Source organism: Lithobates pipiens, unplaced genomic scaffold (assembly GCF_037356315.1).
Source record: "Lithobates pipiens isolate NorthernLeopardFrog02 unplaced genomic scaffold, aLitPip1_a1.2 Scaffold_6, whole genome shotgun sequence".
NCBI classification, from domain to species: domain Eukaryota; kingdom Metazoa; phylum Chordata; class Amphibia; order Anura; family Ranidae; genus Lithobates; species Lithobates pipiens.
In genome coordinates this window covers 11,212,696-11,227,263 of record NW_027507881.1, presented here as the reverse complement: position 1 = coordinate 11,227,263, position 14,568 = coordinate 11,212,696, and the positions used below count along the sequence as shown (strand labels likewise).

The 14,568-nt window shown below is 44.9% G+C and overlaps 1 protein-coding gene across 2 annotated transcripts in view; it reads left to right on the top strand.

Annotated features, from left to right (window-relative positions):
* Positions 1–14,568, top strand: part of LOC143958231 (ATP-dependent clpX-like chaperone, mitochondrial) — an 83,968-nt gene that overhangs the window by 26,754 nt on the left and 42,646 nt on the right. For both annotated transcript variants that reach the window (XM_077467745.1, XM_077467746.1), the window contains exons 2-5: positions 5,888–6,048; positions 6,169–6,283; positions 6,623–6,777; positions 11,802–11,961. In XM_077467745.1, the coding sequence (XP_077323871.1) occupies positions 5,888–6,048; positions 6,169–6,283; positions 6,623–6,777; positions 11,802–11,961 (591 nt within the window). The remainder of the gene's footprint in view (positions 1–5,887; positions 6,049–6,168; positions 6,284–6,622; positions 6,778–11,801; positions 11,962–14,568) is intronic.

The window sequence follows — 14,568 nt, the reverse complement described above, 5'->3', positions numbered from 1 at the left end:
GCTGGTTGTTTTATAAAAAAACAAAAAAAAAAACAGTCATGCCTGCCTTCACTGCTGTGCAGCTCGTTTTTGCACAGAGTGGCCCCAAACATCCTCTTCTGGGGGTCCCCCGGCAGCTTTCATGGCTCCTCCCCCACATCAAATAACCCCCGGGGAGAAGCATCATTTGGTGTCCGTATCTCGGGTGTTGCCACTGCCAACTCTGCTAAGGGAACCCGGCAGTAAAGCCTTGTGGCTTTGCAGCTGGTTCCCTACTGCGCACGAGTGAACCCCCCACTGCAGTTTTTGAATGGCACAGCGGCAGAGGTTTCTGCACTATTTTCATGGGAATCCAATGCGAGTTCAGCCATGCAACTGTATGGAGAAATTGGCATTGCACAGACATCGCATATGTGTGAGCCCAGGCTCAAATAGTGACCCAAACTATTTCTGGCTGTGTTCTGGCACAAAATTGGCTGAGTAGCTCTAAGCCAGACTTTCACTGGAAGCTTTGTATTGTGTAATTTAGTGCAAAGCTTCCTCTGATTTGTGGGCGCAGATTGTGATCTCAACCACCTCAGAGGAAGGCTTTGTATTGGTTCATTGAATGCAAAGCCTCCTCTGAATGGCTAAGCTGTGCTCAGCTGTACTTTTCAACAATCAAAGGGGGGGGGGGAGAGAGAGAGAAACACTGCTGCTGACTTTTAATAAACAGACACTCTTTTTTTGGTTGGAACTCCAATTTTTAAAGCGGAGGTCCGCCAAAATGTAAAAGTTTTTATTTTATTTTTTATTTTTTATTTTTTGTAAGTCCACAGCTACAAATACTGCAGCTGCTGACTTTTAAAATATGGACACTTACCTGTCAATGGCACCTGCGATGTCGCCACTCTAAGCCGATCTGTCGCTCAGGTCTCGGGTGCTGCCGCCGCCATCATCGGGAAGTGAAGCCGCAAGGTTCCCTACTGCTCATGCACGAGTTACGCTGCTCAATCTGGATGGTCCCTGCTGTCTCTGGGACCAATGCGTTTCCCAGCAGACAGCGGGGAGAAGAGGTGTAGACTCCCATGGGGAGCTATGCCCGGAAGTGGGTGAAAATACCTGTATTATAAAAGTTTCTGCACCCCCCCCCCCCTTGAAAGGTGCCAAATGTGACAACGGAGGAGGGGGGGGGGGGGTTCCATTTTTGTGTGAACCTCCGCTTTAAGTTTTAATAAATAAAATAAAAAAGGTATCTTTTACAACCCCTTTAAAGGGATGTTAAAGTAGAACTACAAGCATAACTATTTTTTCATTTTGGATAGACTAAGGGAGGGTTATAACCCCTGTCGGCTTCTGTGTGCCATTTGTGGAGATTTCCATTCCCTTCCTGTCCCAAAGGTCAAACGGGAAGTGAGGAAATCGCTGAAAATTAAGGGTATTCCTTGGGGACCCCCCAGGTCACCAGAACTAGTGTCCCCATTGGAAGATTTTCCCTCTTCCCTATTCATTTTCTGGGGACAACCCAATACTTTGATTATTTTTTTATTTTTCCTTTCAGTGATCATGGTAAACAGGACAAATAGGGTTAATCTCCTCCTTAACTGCTTGCCGTCAAGCCGCCACAGTCTTACTGTGGCAGAATGGCACAGCTGGGCAGAACGGCATTGTGTTACGTTGCTTTGCCTTTTGCGTGTGCCCGTCCCCTGATGCAAGTGCCCGGCGGGTGCATTGACATGTTTTCAGGCCCCACATTTAGAAACGCACATAGCGAAAGGATAACCCCTTGATTGCCCCCTAGCGTTAACCCCTTCCCTGCCAGTGACATTTACACAGTAATCTGTGCATTTTTATCAAATAACGTTTTATTCACTATCAGTGATAGCATAGGTATATAAACAGTACAGAAGTACAATAAAAAGGCAAACATTTGTAGGGCTATGCAAAAGTAAATATAGATATGTGACAGGCAGCAACAGATCACATGTGCAATAGAATCCAGTAGTTCGGGCGACAGAGTGCTAGGGGGCGGAGGACACCAAAAGTCAGCCGCCCACCCCACAACCCCCACGACCCAGTGCGAGCTGCCATGCGGCCCATGCAAAACGCAAAATGCAGAGCAGATGAGAACTGCTATAAAAACAGGAGAGGTGAGAAAGGAAAGGAGAAGGGAGAAAGAAAAGAAAGTGCCAGAGATCCAGGTACCTTAACCATTTCGCCCTTAGTCTTCCCGCAGCCGCCATCTCTCCCATACTCGGTCAAATTCCTCCAGCCTGTCCCTCACTCTGGCCGTCATCTTCTCCATTAATTCCACGTCCTTAATCCTGGAGTAGAGGGCATCCATAGATGGGGCCAGTCGACTCTTCCAGTTAAGGGCTATTAGACAACGGGCTGCGGTAAGAATATGCCGCAGGAGCTGCCGGGACGGCTTAGCCATCCGCGGTTGGGACAGGCCAAATGGAAAGAACTTGGGCGCAAACGGGACAGGCACCTCAAATACCCGGCCAAGGAGCTGTTGGATTGATGTCCAGAACGGGGCTATCAAAGGGCAAGTCCAGTATATATGGTATAAGGTACCCCTGTCCTGTAGACAGCGCCAGCATCGATCAGAGGCAGAGGGATAAATTTTGTGGAGCACAGCTGGGGTCTGGTACCAGTGGTAGAGAATTTTATAAAAGTTTTCTTTATAAAGGGTACACAGGGAGGATTTGGCCACCTGCCTCCATATCCCCTGCCAAGCTTCCAGAGGAAGTTCCTCACCCAACTCTCTTTCCCATCGCAGCATATACTTGTGCTTGCCCTTTGCGTGAAAGTGGTTCGAGTTAAGGATGCGGTAGATGTCTGATATCATTCCCCTGCGGTTCCGTCCCTCGAGTATAATCAGTTCAAAGGGAGTGGGCGGGGAGAATTGAAGTCTCGGAGCTATTGTTTGCGCAAAATGTCTGATCTGTAGGTAACTGTAGAACGTCCGCTGGGGGAGGTCGTGTTTAGTCTGCAGCTCTGAGAAAGACAGCAGTTTTCTCGATCTGGGGTCAACTAGGTGTCCCAGATGAAATAAACCCCGGGACGCCCAGGGCCAAGACATCTGGTGGGTAAGGCCGTCCGGGAGTTTAGGGTTACAAAGAAACGAGATTAGCAAGGATGCCTCCGAGTGGAGCCTGTGTTCCCGGGAGAGTTTCCTCCAGAGCTGATTAAGCTGAGCCATCGGCCCCAGTAAGCGGTTCATATCAATCTGTGTTTCTGTGCCCCAGAGCAGGCTATTCGGGTGCATCGGAGCCAACCATAGCTTCTCTATCTCTGACCACTTGTTGTACGACCGCTGCGTGTACCATGAGACTATAGCCCGTAATTGCGTCGCTTGGTAGTACCTAACCAGGTCGGGGAACGCAAGGCAGTCATAACGGAGGCAGGAACCCGATGTTTTTTATAGTTCCACAGGAACTTCAGCAAGTCCCTCTGGAGCACACGGAGGTGCGCGTATGGGATCGGGATCGGGAGCGTCTGGAACAAGTAAAGGAGTTTGGGGAGAATTACCATTTTAATAGACGCGAGCCGCCCTAAGAGCGATATTTGGTGAGCCTTCCATTTATGGATAAGTGCCCTGATCTCCCCATAGAGGGGGGGGGGAAGTTGGCCTGGTAGAGGGTATGGAAGGACGGGGTAATGAGAACCCCCAAGTATTTAAGAGAGGAGTTCTCCCATCTGTAGGGAAACACCGAACGTAGGTGAGTTTCCTCCGCCACTGGCATGTTAATCGGGAGGGCCACTGATTTGGAGGCATTGATTTTGTAACCCGAGATCTCCCTGTATCGCTGCAGCTCCGCACTCAAGTTGGGCAAGGACGTCAATCTGTGCATTTTTATAGCCCTGATCGCTGTATAATTTCAATGGTTTAAAAAGTGTCCGATGTGTCTGCCATAATGTCAGTCCCGATTAAAAAAAAAAAATCGCAGATCGCCGTCATTACTAGTGAAAAAAAAAAAAAATGCCATAGAGCTATCCCCAATTTTTTAGACACTTTCGCGCAAACCAATCAATATATGCTTAATGCGACATTTTTGGTTAAAAAAAAAATTATGTAGAAGAATATATAACGGCCTAAAAGGAGGAGAAAATTTGTTGTGCTTTTGTTTTATAGTGCAAAGAATAAACACAGAGGCGATACCTCCAAAACAGAGCTTTATTTGTGGGACTTCTATTTTGTTTAGGTACAACGTTGCTTGACCACACAATTGTCACGTGACGCAGTGCCGAATCGCAAGAAAAAAAAAATGACCTGGTCATTGAGCAGCCAAATCTTCCAGGGCTTAAGCAGTTAACAGTGTGGGATTTTTTTTTTTTTTTCCTCCCCAATCATACTTGCCTAAGTAGCTGCTGCATCTGTCCCCCGCCAGCTCTAACACTGAGAACCAAGTGATCTAACCCCGCCAATCGCTCTGTTCTGTGCTGGCTGAGACGGGTGCCGATTCAGGTGGATCCCGATCATATGGTCGCAATCTTGCCAGAGCCTGGACTGGCTCTGACGTCAGCCAACAGGCTTCAGCCCGCTGTCTGCTGAACACGGGTTACAGGAGTGCAGAATGGACCGTACTCCTGTGAGTGCAGCCGGATGAGCTTTGGCTGTACTTATCCTTTTTAACAGGTAGCAAAAAACCTGACAGGGTATCTAATCCCTCTCCACCCTATCCATAACCTAAAACAAAAAAAAAAAAAAACTTTTTTTTTTTTTTTTTTTTTTTATTCTTTAACCACTTTACAACCGGCACACACCGATGTACGTCCATTTTTGTATTTTTTTTTTTTTTTTTTTGAAGAGGAATATCTCGGTAATGGCAGCAGCTGCTGCCACAACCGAGGTATCATCTCTTCAGGCGCTGGTTGTGTGTACAATAATGGTGGTCTCTGCGGTGGGTTCGCCACGAGATCACCATTATCGGCGGCTGGAGAGGTGAAATGCCCAACAACCGCCCCCCCCTCCCCCCGCCCCTGCTCTCGCGCTTACCAGAGCCGTCGGTAGCGGCGGAGGCGATCAGGACCTGCCTTGTCTGTGGTATGGAGACGAGTGAGGCCAAGATGGCCCCCACCCGTCTCTATACCATAACAGGGTGGAAGTGACATCAAAACATCACTTCCGCCCATACCTGTTTAAAGGCACACTTTTTTTTATTTTCTTTTTTTAAACGTAAGTCCAAATACGAGATCTGGGGTCAAAAAGTCCTCACATCTCGTATTTTAAGGGGTCCTGTCATGCTTTTATATATTACAAGGGATGTTTACATTCCTTGTAATAGGAATAAGTGATCCGATTTTTTTATTTTTTTTTTTTTTTTTTTTACACATTTAAAAAAAAAATAATAAAAAAAAAATTTTCTTATTTTTTTTACGTCCCGACGAGCTTGCGCGCAGAAGTGAACGCATATGTGAGTAGCGCCCACCTATGAAAACGGTAGTCAAACCACACGTGAGGTATCGCCACGATCGGTAGAGCGAGAGCAATAATTCCAGCCCTAGACCTCCTCTGCAACTGCTAGAGTTTTTTTTAAATGACGCTTATGGAGATTTTTGAGGGTAAACGTTTGCCGCCATTCCATTAATGGGCGCAATTTAGAAGAGTGACATGTTGGATAAAGTAAAATTTTTTCAAAAAAAAAGTGCACTTGTAAGACCGCAGATACGGTGTGAAAAATACTATTGCAATGACCGCCATTTTATTCTCTAAGGTTTTAGAAAAAAAAAAACAATATATAATGTTTGGGGGTTCTAAGTAATTTTCTAGCAAACAAAAGTTTTAAACATGTAAACACCGAGTCTGAAAAAGAGACCCGGTCCTTAAGTGGTTAAATGTGGATTTGGGCTTTAAAATTGGCTTGTTTGGATGTCATTGCCTGGTGTATGAAGGTCATGGTTTTTCTTTTTCTTTCCATAACAGGTGTGGTATGCGGTCGTGGGCATCTCTCCATTTTCAGAAGACCGGGAGCTTTCGAAGTGGATAAGCTACAAAAAACACACTTCAGAAGATTCTCGGTAACAGCGGTGTATTTTGCATCTAAAGATGGTGTTGGCAAAGATGGATCTGGTGAAGGGAACAAGGTAATGCCAGCCAGAAGTTGGCATGGGTGAAGGCAATCCTTCTTCTCTTTTTGTTTTGTTTATGGTACTCATTACTTTTTTATTTATTTTTTTATTGTTGTTTGTTTTATTTTTTCACAGAAAGCAGCCAGTGAAGGAGGCGGCAAGAAATCTTCAGGGGGTTCAGGGAAAGGTGGAAATCAGCTGAGGTGCCCAAAGTGCGGAGATCTGTGCACCCACGTCGAGACATTTGTCTGTAAGTTCAAACTGGTTCATTTCTGGCCTGCGGCCACATAACTTGTGATTATCCAAGCTTACTCTTATTTGGTGTACAAGCTTTCTCAACCTAGTTTCAGTCCCAGCACCCTTTAACCCTTTCACTGCCAGAGCCATTGCTTTTTTTATTTTTATTTATGTCCTAGGTAAGTGATTTAAAAAAAAAATCTCTGGTCTCCCCCTCATATCTCCTTAATTTCAGAAAAGGTAAAATGAACACCATACACTCTCTTGTTTTTTTTTACCTAATATTTCAGCGTAAAATCCTGTAATGTTGTTCAAAATCTAAGGTCCGATTCTGTGACTCCTCTCATTACAGCCTCTACCCGTTTTGTGAAATGTGAGAAGTGCCACCATTTTTTCGTTGTGTTGTCTGAGGCAGATTCAAAGAAATCTATAAACCGAGAGCCAGAAACTGCTGCTGAAGCTGTGAAACTGGCATTTCAACAGAAGCCACCTCCACCGCCTAAAAAGGTATGATGGTCTTCAGCCGGTATTGCCTGTCACCACAGGATCTCACATGTGGGGAGGGGGGGTGGAGGGTTGGGCAGTAGAACGGGCCACTAAACTTACTTTTCCGGCAGCCCATGTGTTGAAACACCACTGACTCTTTGCTCTCTGAACACTCTCTCTTAAATTTTATTTTGTATTTATTTTGATAGATTTTTTTTTTCCTAGCTGATCGAGGGTTGTTGTGTGGGTTTATTTATTTATTTTTTCCATTTTTTTTTTTTTTTTAAGTTTTTTTATTGAGTACATCAGACAGGGCAGAGCAAGTCCAACAACAAACTTTGTACAGTAAGAATAGGCTGATACGCAAACCAGTAAGAAAGTGTCAGCATCTAATAGGGACGTAGCGAATCGGTGGCTGTTGACATAGCACTAACTCGCCTAGAGATGTATTTTTTTTTTTTTTTTTTAGTTGCTTTTATTTTGTAGTATAGTGGGGAAGAATTAGAACCTCTGCCAGAGTCGGACCAAATAGCAGTGAGGATAAATCTCCTTAGTTTCTCCTATAGAGATAGGTGGAGGTAGTAGCAGTCTCCATGGTAGCTATAGAAAGGCTTATATGAATGAGGGGTGGGAGACAGTGTTGGCACCCTTAAAATCGCAGAAGGTGGCTTTTTTTTTTTTTTAATGCATTAAGATAAAAAAAGGCCTTCTGTATGCAGCAGCCCCCCTCATACTTACCTGAGGTCCATCTAGATCCAGCTATGTTCCACGAGAGTCTCTCCTGTCAGCGACTCTGCTCCTCATTGGCTTCCGTCAGCCGATGAGAGAAAGGGGGCGAGGCCGGGCTGCAGCTCCATGTCTGATTGGACACAGAGATCCTCAGCTCTGGCTCCCCCATAGCAAGCTGCTTGCTTTGGGGGCACTCAACAGGAAGGAGGGCCCAAGAGCGTCAAAAAGGGACCCGAGAAGAGGATCCAGGCTGTTCTGTGCAAAGCAAACTGCACAGAGCAGGGTTTTTATGTATTTTTTTTTTTGTTTGTTTTTTTTCGTAAAAAAAAAAAAAAAAAGACTTTAGTATTCCTTTTTAAGGACTGACCACGAGAGTTCCCTTGACTCTATTAATCACTTGCCAACCCACTATAGCAGTTTTACTGCTACAGGGTGGCCACGATGCGCAGGATCGTGTGGGGTGAGGTTGCCTGGAACACTGAATTGTAGGTTCTAATGTGTATATTTTAAGATTAGGAGGTTTTGTCTCGTGTGTGTGTGTGTGTGTGTGTGTGTGTGTTTGTTTTGTTTTTAAATATATGCCTACTGCAGAAATACTCTGTAGTGATTTAGCTGTTCACTACTCACAGGCAGATGTCACTTTCCCACACTGGCTATACAACAGTTCTAACCTCTGCTCCAGTTTGTATAATTCAGCTTTTTTTGTTTCTTACTGTGGAAGTCCAGCATTTACCACATCAAGCTCTTTAGCCACTTCAGCCCCGGACCCTTTTGCTGGCCAAAGACCAGACCACTTTTTGCGATTCGGCACTGCGTCGCTTTAACTGACAATTGTGCGGTCATGCGATGTGGCTCCCAAACAAAATTGACGTACTTTTTTTTTCCCCCACAAATAGAGCTTTCTTTGGTATTTGATCACCCCTGCGGTTTTTATTTTTTGCACTATAAACAAAAATACAGCGACAATTTAGAAAAAAAGCATTATTTTTTACTTTTTGTTATAATATCCCCCAAAATTATATAAAAAAACATTTATTTCCCTCAGTTTAGGCCAATACGTATTCTTCTACATATTTTTGGTAAAAAATAATCGCAATAAGCGATTGATTTGCGCAAAAGTTATAGCGTTTACAAAATAGGGGATAGTTTTATGGCAGTTTTTATTAATATTTTTTTTTTACTAGTAATGGCAGCGATCAGCGATGTTGTTTTGTTTTTTTGTGACTGCGACATTATGGCGGACACATCGGACATTTTTGGGACCATTGTCCTTTATACAGCAATCACTGCTATACAAATGCACTGATTCCTGTGTAAATGACACTGGCAGTGAAAGGGTTAACCAGTGGGTGGCAGTGTAGGGGTTAAGTGTTCCTAGGGGTGTGTTACTAACTGTTGGGGGCTGGGCTTTCATTTAGTGAACACTGATCTCTGCTCCAATCATATGGAGCAGAGATTAGCGTCACTAGTTGCTAGGCAGAATGGGGAGATGCTGTTTACAATGGCATCTCTCCACTACGCCGCCCCGTGAGACGATCGTGGGTATGCCCGCGGCGATCGAGTCCGCGGGACCCGTGACCACACTCACGGGGGTCCCGACCAGCACGCGAGCGCGCCGGCACGCTCGTGATGTCAGGGCGGCAAATTTAAAGGGACGTACAGGTACACCCATTTGCCTGCCCGTGCCATTCTGCCGACCTACATCGGCGTGCGCTGGTCGGGAACCGGTTAAAGGGGTTGCATTCTATGCGTTCAGATAAAAAGCCTTCTTTGTGCCGCAGCCCCCCTAATATTTACCTGAGCTCCCTCTCTATCCAGCGATGTCAAAGTGCCTCTGCAGTCCGTGACTCTCTCCTCCTGATTGGCTGAGACACAGTAGCGGTGCCACTGGCTCCCGCTGCTGTCAAACTCCGCCTATCAGGAGAGGGGGCGGGGCTGAACCTCGGCTCCCTGTCTGAATGGTTACACAGAGCTGATGCTTGGCTTTGGTGCCCACATAGCAAACTGCCTGCTGTGGCTTAGGTCTACAGGAGGGAGGGGCCAGGAGCTCCAGCCGGGGACCCGAGAAGAGGAGGATCAGGGCTGCTCTGTGCAAAACCATTACACAGTGCAGATATAAAATAACATGTTTGTAAAGTCATGTTTTCTTTTACTATTAAAATAACAATCACTTTAATACATAGTATTGCCATGCTTTGGCTTAGAAATGGCAGCCTGATATTTGGGCAAGAGGTTGCAAAATTTTTCAACTTTCATCAACCTTATTAACCGGTTCCTGACCGGCTCCTGCACATATACATCAGCAGAATGGCACGGCTGGGCAAAGTAACGTACCCGTATGTTACTTAGTATTTCCCGCTGTGCACTCGCGCCTGCCGAGAGCTCCGTGGTTGCGGGTCCCGTGGACTCTATCGCTGATGGGATACCCGCGATCGTGTCACGGAGCTGAAGACCGGGGAGATGCTGATGTAAACGGCATCTCCCCGTTCTGCCTAGTGACAGGACACTGATCGTCTGCTCCCTGTCATGGGGAGCAGTGATCAGTGTGGTGTCACACACAGCCATGCCCCTAGGAACACTTAACCCCTACACTGCCACCTAGTGGTTAACCCCTTCACGGTCAGTGACATTTTTACAGTAATCAATGCAATTTTATAGCATTGATGTGTTAATGCCAATGGTCCCAAAAATGTGTCAAAATTGTCTGTCAGAATGTTGCAGTCACAATAAAAATCGCTGATTGCTGCCATTACTAATAAAAAAAAAAAAAAAAAAAAGATTAAGGCCATAAAACTATCCCCTATTTGTAGACGCTATAACTTTTTCACAAACCAATAAACACTTACATGATATTTTTGGTAAAAAAAATAAATAAAAATGTAGAAGAATATGTATCGGCCTAAACTGAGGAAAATTTTTTTTTAAATATATTTTTGGGGGGATATTTAGTATAGCAAAATAAAAAAGAATGCATTTTTCGTTCAAAATTGTCGCTCTTCTTCTTTTTATAGTGCAAAAAATAAAAACCGCAGAGGTGATCAAATACCACCAAAATCTCTATTTGTGGGGGAAAAAAGGATGCCAATTTTGATTGGGAGCCACGTTGCATGACTGTCAAAGCGACGCAGTGCCAAATCGCAAAAAAGCTCTGGTCAGGAAGGGAGTAAATCCTTTCTGGGGCTGAAGTGGTTAAGAAAAAGTAGTGCAATTTTAGTTTCATAGAGTGGGGTGTGGGGGTCCCCCCCCCCCCCCCCATAATACAATTTTTCAACAAGTGTAGTAGGTACAGGAGCACAATGTAGTTTAGTCATATTATCTGAGACTGTTGGAGACTAAACCACTGGCAATTATGCGGTCATGCAACGCTCTACTCAAACTAAGTGTGTTATTGAGTATTATATATGTATATGTGTGTGTGTGTGTGTATGTGGATATAGTTATATAGTGTATGTGTGTATATATTATAATTTTTATTTGTCATAGATCTTCATCTCTGTAGCCTTAGCTGAACAGGAAGAGCTCTACACGGTCTCCCTGTTGAATCCCAAACTGAAGCACAGTGATCGGGACCAATCATTTACTGTGTTCATTTAGAAAAGGAAGGGGGTGGTAAATATTGAACCCTGCCCCTTCCCGCTCTCCATCCTGAAATGATCACCACAGGAGAGGGGGAAAAAAAAGCTGGCAAGGCTGTGAGGAGAGGGAAACTAACCAGGAGAGAACAGAGGCCCGGGTGGCAGAAGGAAGCTGAACCACTTCCGGGAGCTGGGGTGTCATTTGCTGGAACTGATCCCGTGTATTTTCCTCCTGCAGCTGCTAAATGTGTGAGGGAGAGAAAATGCGGAGGGAGGGTGGGCTTTCAGATATTGCAGGAGCAAGATACAGGGATCGATTTCCAGTCAATACTGTCCCAGCTCCTGGGCAGGTTCAGGGGTTGACAAGGAAGATGTACGATCTACCCGCAACCAACTGGTTGCCAACCCCAGCATTAGATCACACGCTGTGGACATGTATTTACAAGAACCGTCCTTGTGTATAGGGAGAGTTTCCTTTTTAAATTATGTATGTTAAATCTCCTGCTATTTTTCATTGTACTATAACAAATTGGACTATTTTCTTCTATTTCCCTTTTTTGTCAATTTATTTTTATTTTTTTCATATAATTTTTGTTTTGAGTATAGAGCCGCTTAAAGGAGCTTTACTAGCAAGCAGATTTGTGACCGACTCATGCTTAAGTGGTGGTTCTAATGGATTAATGTACAGCATGTGATGGTCAATACTCTACTGTTTCTCTGACTACAGCATTTCTCTTACAGATTTATAACTACCTTGACAAGTATGTAGTGGGTCAAGCGTTTGCAAAGAAGGTCCTTGCTGTAGCAGTGTACAATCATTACAAGCGGATATACAACAACATCCCAGTTAACGTCAGACAACATGCAGAGGTGGAGAAACAGTCTTCCTTAACACCAAGAGGTGGGTGAAATCACAATATTTTTATTTTTGTGATCTTTTATGATCCCTCTGCTTGGACCAATGTAACTAAGTATATACCACACCTGGCTGATGCCCCTGGAAGATGAAAATGACTGGAGTATGTGCCACCCTTCCAGTGATCTCCACTTGCTTCCTGGTCCCTTGCTGAGTAGTTGCTTTGATGCACAATGAATACAGGAGTTCGACCTCTATGCACTGTCACCATTCAGAGAATGTTTTACATTCTCTGAATGCAAAGCACTCCCTAATTGGCTGGGGGGGGTGTGTTATGTAACTGCCTCATCCAATAACTTTGGATTCATTCGAAGCATTTTTTGAATGGTGTCTGTGCCAAGCTGCTGGCCTCCTGTGTTCAGTAAACAAGAGTGTCACTAGATGGTGCAAGGGTAGCGTGGAAGGATAAGGCTAGAGTAGTAGTAAAGTGGCATGTTCTCTTGTTGGGGCACTCCAACCACTGACAACTTGGCAGTGCTCTCTCTCCTCTTTCTTCTCAACTAGTAAAGCTCTCAAATGTCCAGTACTTCTGGGATTGGGGGGGGTATGTGATCACCTTCCCCTTTACTGACTAGTCAATTGTAGAAGTGATCATTTTAAATCTTACCCTCACCAGAGATTTTATTCCACGCAACATATACTTTTTGTTTTTTTTCAGGCTTCCTTCCTGATAAATATGGTCCTTTGATTGAACCACTGATTTAGTGCAGTCCCTTTTTTATAAACAAGTCTGTGTTCAATCTTAGGGCCCTTTCACACTGTTTCGCTGTGCGTTTACCCTGCTAAAAGAGCAAGAAAAATGCAATAAAAAGGTTTCCCTTTAAAACCCATGGAACTCTTCACACCACTGCGCTGCGGGTACAGTGCATTAAAGTCCTGCACACTGCACCGTTGCAAAAACGCACCTCCCTTTGAAAGTTTTGGTGCACTTTGAGTCACATGTCAATATTTCACAGGTGCATGGCAATGAGTGCACCAAAAACGCATGTGTTTTTACCACTTTTTTGTTTTTGTTCTCTCCAACAGAGCAGTGTGAAAAGACCCTTAGCAATATTTATTGCTTACTCATTAATGTGGAATTTTAACTTGATACAAACTGTTTGGCAAGGAATATACATTCCACATTCATTATGCTACCAAAATTAATGTGTGCTGTAAATTGTCTCCTGCATTGTTCATGTTCTTGCTGGAGGCTGCCATTTTGCTGAAGCCCAGAGCCCCCGAACAGCATTTGACCCCTTTTGGTACCAGAGCCTCCGGTCACCTTTAAGGGGTTTCATATGCCGGCATGTGGGGCGGGGTTTACAAACCTGCCGTGATTGGCTGTCACAGGATCAGAAAGCTCCCGATCTCAAGAAGCAGTCGGGAGCTTTATGTTGGCCAGTAACTGCTGGGAGCGCGCATGCTGTCTGTCGGCACCGCTATATTTGTAATATGGTACCCAAATATACGGCCACTCAGTGCTAAGGCCCATCCGCCAAGAGGCCTCATATTTGCATGCTGTCGCGCCTAGGGGTTATTTATTCATTTTTTTCACAAAAGGGGCCTAGGGGTTATTCTTTAGGCTTTTAGCAGATCGGCCTGTACATTTTCGGCACTGTGCCAAAAAGCAACTGAGTACATGCAGAGCGGGGTGAGTGTATTACTGGATTTTAAACAGCAGTATAGGAACTGCTTTTAAATGGTTTTTAATAGCTATACCTGCAAGGGGGGGCCAGCCTAAGTTGTGTTCGAGCAGGTTTTAACTTTTTTGTTTGTTATTTTTTTAACAAAAAAACAAAAATGTTCTACTTGCCACTTCTGTGCAGTTGATTTTTTCCAGAGCAGCCTAGATCCTCCTCCTCTCCCCTCCCTCCCTCCGTTGAGTGCCCCAACCGCAAGCAGCTTGCTATGGGGGCACCCGAGCCACAGCTCCCTGTGTTCATTCAGAGCGAGCCGTGGCCCAGCCACACCCTCTTTCTCTCCTCATTGGCTGACTGACAGCAGAGGGAGCCAATGGCTGCTGTCTCGGCCAATGAGGGGAATCCCGGGCAGCCGAGTCACTCCTGCAACGTCGATGGATCTAGAGCAGGGATATGCATTTAACGGACATCCAGATGTTGCATAACTACGTCCCTTGAGGCATAGCAAGACTGTGACAACCGCAAGCATGACACCCAGAGGCAGAGGCATGATGGGACTTTTGCCACAGCTGGAGGTCCGCTAATTGCATATCCCTGCTCTAGATCGAGGATATGCAATTAGCGTACCTCCAGCTGTTGCATTAGTCCCATCATGCCTCTGCCTCTGGGTTTCATGCTTGTGGCTGTCAGAATCTTTCTATGCCTCCTGGGACTTGTAGTTCTGCAACAGCTGGAGGTCCACTAATTGCATATCCCTGTTCTATAGGGACCCCAGGTAAATATTAGGTGGGCTGCTGCACACAGAAGGCTTTTCATCTTAGTGCATTAAGATAAAAAACCTGAATTTACAACCACTTTGATTGTTGCCTCTATTAGAAAAAGATATTGTGGGTTGGAAACTTTTTTTTTTTTTTTTTTTAAAGGCTTTGACCTGATCTTGCATAAGCATAACTGACTTCTGTTCAATGGC